The sequence below is a fragment of the Saccoglossus kowalevskii genome, chromosome 9 (assembly GCF_978046115.1).
Source record: "Saccoglossus kowalevskii chromosome 9, keSacKowa6.1, whole genome shotgun sequence".
Lineage (NCBI taxonomy): Eukaryota > Metazoa > Hemichordata > Enteropneusta > Harrimaniidae > Saccoglossus > Saccoglossus kowalevskii.
Window position 1 is genome coordinate 32,546,107 of NC_140649.1, and position 10,746 is coordinate 32,556,852.

The following is a 10,746-nucleotide window of genomic DNA, read 5'->3' on the forward strand; positions in this document are numbered from 1 at the left end:
TCGTGTCAAATGGATAAAATAAATTGAAGTGCATGGTAATTTCGAAACAGTAGTTCGTTATTTCATTGAACGAACTAGGTGCTATGAAATTAACGAGTGTAATTTATGACAATTTAACTTAAATCAACAGGAATAAAGTACTAAAATTAATTAAGTTAATTAATTAACAGCTTACGTTTAAATGGCGCAGTCGAGTGCATCCACTCGCTATATATTCCCCAATCTGACATTCGTAATGAGAATAAGCTGAAATTTGAAGGTTACGTATTTCTTGGTAAATGACAGCCAGCTTTTCATTCCACAGACCTGCACGTAGCATCAGCTCACAGGTCAGATAGCGCCCTTAGTGTTTATCAGTGACCGCCATACCGCACTCACAGTGGACTTTACGTTATCATATCTAAAATTCTAAACAAGAGTTCAAGGACCTCATCATGTTAGAGCCGCACACAATGGTTCTCTGGTTTCTATCCGAGTTATTTTCAGTATTTGTAGAGGTCTCTCCAATTTGTTTCGTACAGAAACACTATTTCACAAAATAGAACTCACTACAACAGTGATGTACTAGTAAAATGTAATTTAATTCTTGATAACATGCTTAATGTTAGATTTGTTTCTTTCATAATTATCATAAAATCATTACTAACTAATTTCATAGACGTTAAGTTTATACTTGAGGAGGTTGCGTAATTCCTGGGATGGTTGAAACGCATCGAAAGACTCTAAGAAGTCGAAGTTAGTAATCGCTCAACGCAATCAAATCAAAACTCGCATTCATTCTTGCTACTTTGACACGTCACTTGAAAACCCCAGTACTATCAATGAATTAGTAGAATATCATCATTTAAAAATACAGAAATACGTACATGTTGGCACGTTATGATCAGCCTCTAAAACGACACCAGTTTATTATTGCTAGATTTCGGAAAATGGTTCAAATTCTCGACCGAATTAGACAAACGTTATGACCCCTGAGATATGCAAAATATAATGAATATATGTTTAAACATTTATCATTATAATTATTAGATTTATTAGCAAGTGTTATAATGGTAAACAAATATATTTTAAATCTCGTGGCACGGGATGATAGATTCCTAACTTTTGAATGTCGTTTCGGAATTTAACAATATCAAGATTTCCATGGAGTCTCGCGTTTGGTCGCAGGATTTATCATTGTTGATATAATGAAAGCGAGTTCGCCTTTTGTTTTAACGCTAAAACCGTAAACAAGACACAATTAGCGAGCCCTGAGATGATGAACATATTGGAAATATTGTCAGCTCTCGAATTGTTAGTTGGTCAGTCCCTGTTAACAGTGACTTTGATATTGGAAAATATTCTACTAAACGAGTCAAATAAGGGATCCATAAAACAGGATATCCATATCTGCCATAGTCGCTGTAACCAGTTGATAGATATGAGCCAGGCTTTAGTGTATGGCACCACGTACCAGACGTGCCAGAACGTCAAACAGGCAAACTCGATACCTGTAATTAGATAAAACATTACGCATCGATTACAAGGTGTAACGGAAAGCAATGTTTGCGATGTTACAGCCAAGATCGACATATGCATGTATACATACGACGAGTGACTTACGGCATGCTGTATCACGTGACATTTTCCCGAAGTACGCCATGGAATCGGCGATCTTGTTAGTTGCCATCCTCGTTCGCAGCAATACTCACTAAAACCTTCTAGCCCTCGAAATCAAAATCCTTCATTTGTACTCACCCCAGCACACAGCGCATGGTATGCCACAGATACATGTAGTAATACGGTAACACCAGAACTTGACACCAGTAAACGTAATGAATGCATACCTCCATATTGCATCAAAACTATGCATCCCTTCTGGCTCGGCAAATACTTCTTCAAAAGCAACCTGGAAGATATGAAGGTAATAATTCATTATGCTTAGCATTGTGGGAAATATGGAGGTAAGCAAGTGTGTCGATGTCTTAATTTGAATAGCCAAGATATTCAATACAGTCAGTAATGATAAGTTGGAATTACCATTATCGAATATTTATTGAATACTCCGAAATAATATTATTTGTAATATGTTTATAAGTTTATTGTATTTTGGTTGATGAAGGCATGCATTGCAGAACTAGGCCCTACAACCAAAGACGAAAACTAACGAGCCTCTTTAACCCTGTCAAGAACACTCACATATTCACAGTAACAACGGATTTTCTTTTTGTTTATTAACTATTTCAGTTGCTTTTGGTGATGGAATATAAAATTTTACCCAAGTTTATGTCTGTGTTTTTTCGTTCGGTTTGAAGTTAGTGATCAGTCCATATCACATGATAGTATGGCTGCCTTAGTTCAGTTCTAACGATCGAGTTGCATTTGCTTGTATAGAGACATGCATAGAGATCAACAAATTTGCATATGTCCTTGTATGGGCGCGATTTGACGTATCACGTTATATTTAATGGTTCACAATGCAATCCACTGAACAACGATCTTTCCCATTTCTGGAAACGTGCGGAAGGCCTGGACCATAATTCTGGGGTGACTAGGATTACTTTCCGGTCAGATTAATATTTGTTACAATGGGTCATTGCAATTTTGTTCGACAAAATGGACAGATCGTAGACAGCCCTTCTTGTAAAATGCATTTCTCAATGTGTTTGGCCCCAAATATCCTTTTGTTAATTCCAACCTTTCACCCATTTCCCAATCATAAGATTCCCGTCTTGTTGTCAACTAAAAATCACTTCCATCATGCAGCGTACATGTGTGTATTCAACGGGAAACATAACACGTGAAAGAAAAACTATAATCGCAATATTATTTAAAATATCTAATTTAACATTTATTCCACATTGTGTAACATATTGTGTAAAACATGGTGAATAAGTTCTGAAAATCGTAAATAAATGTTAAAAATGTAGGTAAACAAATAGCAACTGAATATTATTTGAAAAACAAAAAACTGTTTGTCGTAGTTCGCCACAAGCCACTCTTCTCGGTGATGTGATGAACTATTGCTTGGTCATCGTTATTTTGATATTCGAAAAGAATCTGCTGCAGGAGTCGTACTGTGGATCGCAGTAGCACTTGATGAATATTTCCCAGAGCTTTTGGAAGTAGTAAATAAGTATGAGATACGCCTTTGTGCATGGAACAACATACCACACGTGCCAAAATGTTAGGCATGCGTAGTTGATACCTGGAATTGACAGAGAAGAAAGAGATATCAGACATACAGAGAAAAGACTGAATGTGGGCAACAATAGGCGTTGCAATCTGTGAATACGTATTTGTGTGATTTGAATAAAAAGACGCGTGATGTGCGCCCTCTGCCGATTAGTGTGAAGCTTGAAAAATTGGTTAGATGTTGTCATCTGCAAAGGACGTAATTCGAACACATACGACAGCTGATAATATGTTATTATGAGTGCAAAGCGTGTGACATCCATCGAAATTAAATGGACAACAATATCATGAAATTGTATCTGATTTATGTTGTCACTAAAGATCTGAACACATCGTATTTTCTTCTTTTGAAAGCAATGATCAAAAATAATTTTGTAGACAAAATTTGTTTTCAACTTTTTGTCCTCGGCAACGACCGACATCAAATCGATTGGTATACGTATTACGAACTGCAGTAGAAAGCAGTTACTCCAATTGTTAGAGTAACTGCCAATGCGGCGGTGTGGCCCATAAATATATAAGAAATTACTTAAAGATGTGATAACTGTGAATGCAAGTGAAAACAAACATCATCAAAAATCGTATGGTATCAGTTTTAAGTAGAAATATATATGACGGATTTCATGACACAATTGGCCCAGCTCTCGATACGGAAAATTCCGAATATTTTATCATTTATTATTATTTGTAAGTGAAATTCAGAACATTCATTCACACTCGTATATGTTACCGCTTACCCCAACAAAAGGCAAATGGAATGCCACATATCGCTGACAGAATCCTATAACACCAGAATTTAGTACCAGTGAAACATTTGAAACTCCACCGCCATATTGCGTCAAAGCTGTACATTCCTTCTGCCTCGGCGAAAACTTCTTCGAAATGAACCTGATATGAGAGATGAGATGTGTTAGCGCCCTCGCAGTCTAGTAAGTGAGTTACGTCTGATGCTCTATGTATAACACACAAAACATCAATGTTTAAATAATATTTATTTCGATTCTACATTTGGCCTCGTTTAATACAAATACCCACAGTGCATCACAGACTAAGGTGATCTATATTATATCATATTCCATGTTACATACATTATGTTATATACATTATGAAAAGTAAATAGGCAAGAACATGGATGAAACACGTGTATGAAATGAACGTATTATGGAATACTCACATGATGTGGATCACTTCTGGAAATGTTGTGAGTTGACAATGAACTTGAATCTCGTGTATAATCTCACATGTACATGATTAATTCGAACATACGGACACTTTATTGACAATAACAAAACCACGTGGTACCATCGATGCCATCTAGTTCACGAATTCGCGCGCATGTCGCCATCTTTTCGAGTCTAGAAATACATTCAGTGCTTTTATTGCGGATTTATTTATTTATATTTGGTAGTTCTTGACATAACCCTAACATTTCTTTGACATAACCCTAACATTGCACAGTAACCATGGTAACTAAAATATCATGTTTGTCATATCATGGTGAAAATTTGACCGTGACCGTGACTGTCAAGCACATATGTCTATCTCACCAGTCACCATGACTACCGATAAGTACACGCAATTAATAGCATCGCATGGCAGATGATGCATTATCTATTGTGTTACGGACAACATCTGTGTGACCCTTGATCCGCGGCTAACAAACGAGACAAAAATGACGTCACTAATGATGGATGTAATAATAATAATGATGATTACAATAATATCACTGCACTTAATGAGCATAATCTAAGTTACAAACGTGATTTTCATTAGGACCATGAATCATAAAAAATAAACCTTTCAAATAAAGAATATGTAAATGACAAGGAAAACAACTCATAAATTAGTCAAGGCTGCTACAATTCGTTTGAACATTGGTGAAAATGTATTTCTTCAATTTCATTTTAAAGAAATATTCACTTGTACATGTGTTAATATCGGCGGGCAATGAGTTCCAATGAGCTCGGCAATGAACATGATGATGGCCACGTGACGCTAAGCGATGACTATCATAAACTGCACTGATTTATCATTTTAATTATATGAATTTATCTTTCATGAGATATGGGAATGTCACGATAAGGGCAAAATAATTATTTATGATTGTTGAAAGGGTCATATGTTAGAGTTGGCTGGCGCAGCAGCGATGTAAACTATATCAACCAGGTGTACTCATAGTTTGATATAAACCACAATCAGCTTTCAGTAGCTTTGTGCTAATACTTCAGACAATATAGGGGGTGAAGTACACAAGAAATATTAGAGCGTGGGTGTTAATCTCAATGGATCGATATTTGTGGACATTTTCATGTTTCATTTTGATATAAAATGTATTTGTCTTGTCGATGAGTGCATATTGTGTTGGTAGAAAAGGTCAATTAAGGTCATCTGATATATCAATTATATGTGGGTATCAGTGAACAGCACTACTTAAAACAGAGCACTTGGAAACAACAATATTTTATTTATTATCTGTACGTAGTACTACGTTGTTTCAACGATAAAAGTACATTGATCTCTAATTATTATCATCTGATATCACGTGTTCGAAGAGCTGGTTGATATGAGTAATGTTAGCGGGTTTTTTTTAAATAAAATTTAAGTCATCATTATTACGAGTTACTGTTATTGCACGATGCATTTAATTGTTGTTATTCAGTTCTTAATTTCTTATATCACAGCGACAATCTTCCGGGCACCCCCCTTGATTTCAAATGGTCGAACCCTTATACAGTTCGATGAGTGGTTTGTACGGTTTCATTAAACACGCACTAAATGTGTGCTATATCGACATAGATTTAACCACTTAATGAGTACCATCTCCTGGTAGGCCTGTTGGTTTATGCTCCATTCGAATAATTAGTTTCATTAGCGCACCGAACTTGGTTTAAGGGTCGCATTAGAGTTACTTACAGTTATATACTAGTATGTGCTGGGGTGGATACTATGTATGCAACTGCAGAGTATTCACGAATGAATACTAGAAAATTAGATGCATATATCGTATTTGCAAATTGTCGCATATGCCCTGAATTGACATAATGTTGTCATGGCAACTATGGTGCAATTGATGCGACGATTGTTATCATCGCTGTTGATGGTGTATATTTCAGTGGGTACCCGATAAGGTATTTATATATATACGTATATTGATACAAAGGGGTGCAGGATAGGGAGGATAAGGTAAACAGTTTATATTATCATCTCTTGTATGATTTAAAAGTATTAAGAAGATATAGCCTTTTACGCAATTTGAACGTTGACTGTATACAACCATTTATTGTGGAACCGTCTAGCCTAAAGTCAAGTCCCGATCTGTGTTAGATCAACTCTCTGAGAGAAATGTTCACGAATTCAACACCTAAATATGACCGTAAATAAAATGCGTGTATGACTGAAGTGTAACTTGTACCTCAGACTACTATCTGAGCTTGTACTGAATGCAAGAGTCTGATTATATTTGCTATGGGTTGTGATTATTATGCAAATTATCTGTCTATTATATCTTTGGCTGATTAATTAAAACATAGCTTTCAAAACAATGACATGTGCTTTTGTTTTTGTTTTTAATTAACAACAATGGATTTTCACACCCTATAAAAACATCCAATACACATTAGCGTTAGCTAAGTTTTGGTGAACCACAAACACAATTCCAATGCCTATGGTTGAACTCTCCTTGTTTAGGTTCATTGACAGTTTTCTCTTATAATACCACGTCTCATTGTGTGTGGAACTGAAATGTGTAAACACTCTGTCTCCTACACATATGTATCAGGGACTTTGAAATACGTTAGTCCAGATCTCAATGGAGATAGGTTGACAATAAAGTTATTATTATTATTATTACGTTCTGCGGGTACCTTGTTTTATTGCATAACCACGTGACAGTGGCGTTTACACGTCATGGCCACCTTCATGAGTGACAATGCTTCTTCCCACGCAAAGTCAGTTTGAATAATGTTCCAGTTCATTGTGTTCTCATCAATGGCCGGAATGAATGAAAGACTGGCGGAATTCATGTGAACGTGTTGTTTAGTATGTATAGTGTATTGTGAATTACGAGTGACTTAGCGCCGTTAGGCATTCAGCACAGTCCCTCTACCAGGGACTGTGGCGTTCAGACATGTTCCCGTTCGGCGGCTTCCTTAATTCAATCAAGCTTTTTACCTCGACGGAGGTCGATCATTTTCAAGGGGTTAGTCAGCGAACAGCATTATAGTATACCATACGAAATAACAGTCAAAACAACATGCCGTAAAAACGTAAACTGTGGTTGTAAACTGTAAGCGCATCATCGCTGCCCTAAATACCGCGAATGTTATCTAGGAACGCTGAAAAATAAACATAACCTGTCTTAACCTGTCAAGGTCAAGGGGTGAGTGCACGTCCAAGGCCGGTCGAAAGATAAATTCAAATAAATAACAGAAGCTATAACTAACAGTGAAATGTATGGACGCGTGTATACTATATACATCACTATAAGATTTATGGTTGAACGCATACATGTCACATTACAAAAGAACACCATCTAATTATCATATATCTAAATGCCGTTCTAAATTCTCCTTTATATAAATATGCATAGTGGATATATATACACGCCCGGTAAGCGACACGTAGTCAAATGCAATGTGATTGCAGTGTCACAGTCAGTTCCATTAGAAGATACATACCCTCACGAATTCATTCATTTTCGTGGGATCTCTGTCGTCCATATCTAGGTGTTCTCCACTCGGTGCCTTGATTTTCACCTCGATGTCATCCCCCGACCGTTCCACGTTCATCTGCGGTTCATCTGCCATCATGTCAGTCTTAATAATAAAGTCTTACGAACAGTCAAAGTGAACTCGACTGAGCAGAGCCTCGATGGATTAGCACACGGTACGAACACAGCTATGCGTACGCTTTGCTGCAGGTTGACACAGTTTGCTATACACCGACACACCCTGTTGTGTGTACATGCATTAATCAAGGAGCCATCAGTTTCACGCCAGGAGGGAGGGACTATTATTGATGTGGGGGTGAACAAACGTATATTGTTATGCTTTATTTAGCGTCTATTGAACCATAGACTTTAGTTAACATCTAAGGCGCACACATGCGCACCACGCCAACTAAAGTTCTATAAATAACCATACGGGTGTTACTCCAAGTTACAGTGGCCAGAGTATGGATAGCGTTATCAATCTGTAAAAATCTGTAATACTCGTAAAATAAACATTTCAATAATGTTTGAAGACATCTTAGGCGGCGATAGCCTGACAAGTTGGCGTAGGTGGCGCCCTGGACTGCTGCGATCCCCACCAACAGTCCAGGGCGCCACCTACGCCAACTTGTCAGGCTAAGGCGGCGACTGAAACGAAATAGCTGTATAATAATAATTACCAACGTTTATCTGAGGCAGCAGTATTACGAAAACAAAATTCTCTCATGATGAGTCTTCCACTGAGTGTGGTGGCGCTGTACCGAATTACTCTTTCTAAGTTATTATTTCGATGTATATAACTATCATGTGTGCGACGGTAGATACTCTATGCTAACTCGATGATTTGCGCGACTGTTTTGCCTACTGTTCCAATTCGATCACTTAATATCATAGCGACACATATAATCATCATTTACGTAGGACGCCTCATCTTTTTAAAAAAACGGCCCATATTATTGACTGGTTGGTTACTGAATTGGTGACCGTATGCCGGGACTTAAAATAAATTAAGTCCTCTTTAATAATTGAAAACCCTCTCCAATTAATAGACTACGTATACATAAGCATAAGTAAAACCATTAACCAATGGCGCATTTATTGTCGACATTTATGTTCCACTTCCATACATGAAAAATAATGTATTCGAATTATATCGCATCGTGACCACCATTCTACTCCGATCCACGATTGAGCACAACAGTAAGTCTTAAACCGTTGTGAAATGGGAAAGAGATAAAGACATCGCATCTTTATTTTTTCAATTGTGTTTTTCACATAAAGGCAAGTTATATTTTAATGAAACTCGGCGCATATTAGTGACATTTTATTGTTTTCAGAAAGGTAACTTGGATGGTTCTATGCCACAAACTTATCATGTTTGTGTGACAGTGCATTTATTAAATTCATTGAATTTGAATGCAATCTAAAAAAAAGCTATCGATTATTTTTCTCATTTGTTTTGGTTACAACTCATGTTTTATCTGGAACACGTGGTCAGCTTTTGAATATTAAGTAAATAGCTATGTTATGAAAAGGAAAAGAACGTTTTCGCTGAGAAAGTATATTTTGTATAACAATAAATATTTTACTAATCAGTCTAGTTAAATATGTCCAGAACCCGAGCTTGAATCTCTATATACGCAGGTATACATACTTAATGTAAGGGTGTGTGAGGGCGCAGTCGTGCTATGTCAATTCATTTACAGTAAAGTAAAGATGACTACACATGGCGGTACAAGCGAAGAAGAAGGGTTTCCTGGGTGATATCTGTCTATATCGTTGAGTATGATTTGCTTTGCCGAATTATTTACTCGGAATATATTAAATATTGCGAATTTTCATCATATCTTTCTGTGTATTGAGTAAATTGCGAGCAGTATTGAATGTATACGCCTATAATATCAACATCCACATTTGGTAATATAACCGCCAGACGGTATTAACATAATGTTATTGTCAATAAAGTGACCAACGCTCTTAAGACAACAGAAACCAGATATAATCTCTCAATTAGGAGTTGCACTCTATATACTGGTGTTATTTTTGATACACGAAGGACAAAGAACACCGGGTCAAAATATTTAGCGTGGTGTAAATAAATAAATAAATAAATAAATAAATAAATAAATAAATAAATAAATAAATAAATAAATAAATAAATAAATAAATAAATAAATAAATAAATAAATAAATAAATAAATAAATAAATAAATAAATAAATAAATGTGTTTGCATGAGTCTGGTCTGTGCCGTACTGGAAGTCAACAAAACACCTATCAAGCTGAAAAAACTGCCGTATGTAATTTTAGTACATATTATTAATGTATTCCCGACAACTGGTACACTTTATGGGAAAATAGTTTATCTGACATTGTCTTCTATATACCTCATCTTAATGACGACAATGCGTTAAGGTTACATTATCAACACTGCAACCACTGGGTCCCTCTGCCGTCAATATTGTGGCAGTGCCAGAACTCAGAAAGGATGTATTCTTTGTCAAGTACAGTCATTTGATAAAAGCTTCAGGGGTAAATTCGCTGAATTAAAATATGTTCTGAGAAACGCAGACATCGTTCTGTCACATTGCATTCAGTTTGTCGGAAGCTATCGAGTGAGGGCGCTATTACTGCCACTCCCCCAGACAAATCATACCAGTGTATTTGTTATCACTACGTATGTGTTTTACCTCTCATATATCTTGCCAGTTTAGTGTAACAAAGCAGTTTAATAATTTATTATATCTCAATATTTTGTAATTAAAATCCCGACAATCTGGTTGGTTCATGCAAGTAGATTAAACTTTTAACATCATTTGCTATAACAAAAAGAACGTTGGGATGTTGATGATTTGACACAATAAT

The 10,746-nt window shown here is 36.3% G+C and overlaps 2 protein-coding genes across 2 annotated transcripts; both read right to left on the reverse strand.

The window, feature by feature from the left end:
• Nucleotides 1-562: 562 nt before the first annotated feature.
• Nucleotides 563-8,171, reverse strand: LOC100313571 (caveolin). Its single transcript, NM_001168040.1, is given in 3 exon segments — nucleotides 563-1,490; nucleotides 1,738-1,888; nucleotides 7,851-8,171. Coding segments are annotated over 3 exon segments (471 nt in total). The 5' UTR covers nucleotides 7,983-8,171; the 3' UTR covers nucleotides 563-1,302.
• On the reverse strand, nucleotides 2,920-4,488 carry LOC146739160 (caveolin-1-like). The gene is made up of 3 exons (XM_085503535.1): nucleotides 4,441-4,488; nucleotides 3,912-4,062; nucleotides 2,920-3,187 (listed from the first exon to the last, which is right to left on the reverse strand). The coding sequence occupies exons 1-3, from the start codon at nucleotides 4,486-4,488 to the stop codon at nucleotides 3,000-3,002; spliced, it is 387 nt and encodes a 128-aa protein (XP_085359661.1). The 3' UTR covers nucleotides 2,920-2,999.
• Nucleotides 8,172-10,746: the final 2,575 nt, after the last annotated feature.

What these genes read in the sequence shown, in the direction of transcription:
- LOC146739160 (XM_085503535.1), bottom strand. Translation starts at nt 4,488, where the DNA reads ATGGCATCGATGGTACCACGTGGTTTTGTTATTGTCAATAAAGTGTCC. An exon ending in TTATTGTCAATAAAGTGTCC is followed by an intron (nt 4,063 to 4,440) that starts GTATGTTCGAAT and finishes CTCTCATATCAG; the next exon opens with GTTCATTTCGAAGAAGTTTT. An exon ending in TCCATTTGCCTTTTGTTGGG is followed by an intron (nt 3,188 to 3,911) that starts GTAAGCGGTAAC and finishes TGTCAATTCCAG; the next exon opens with GTATCAACTACGCATGCCTA.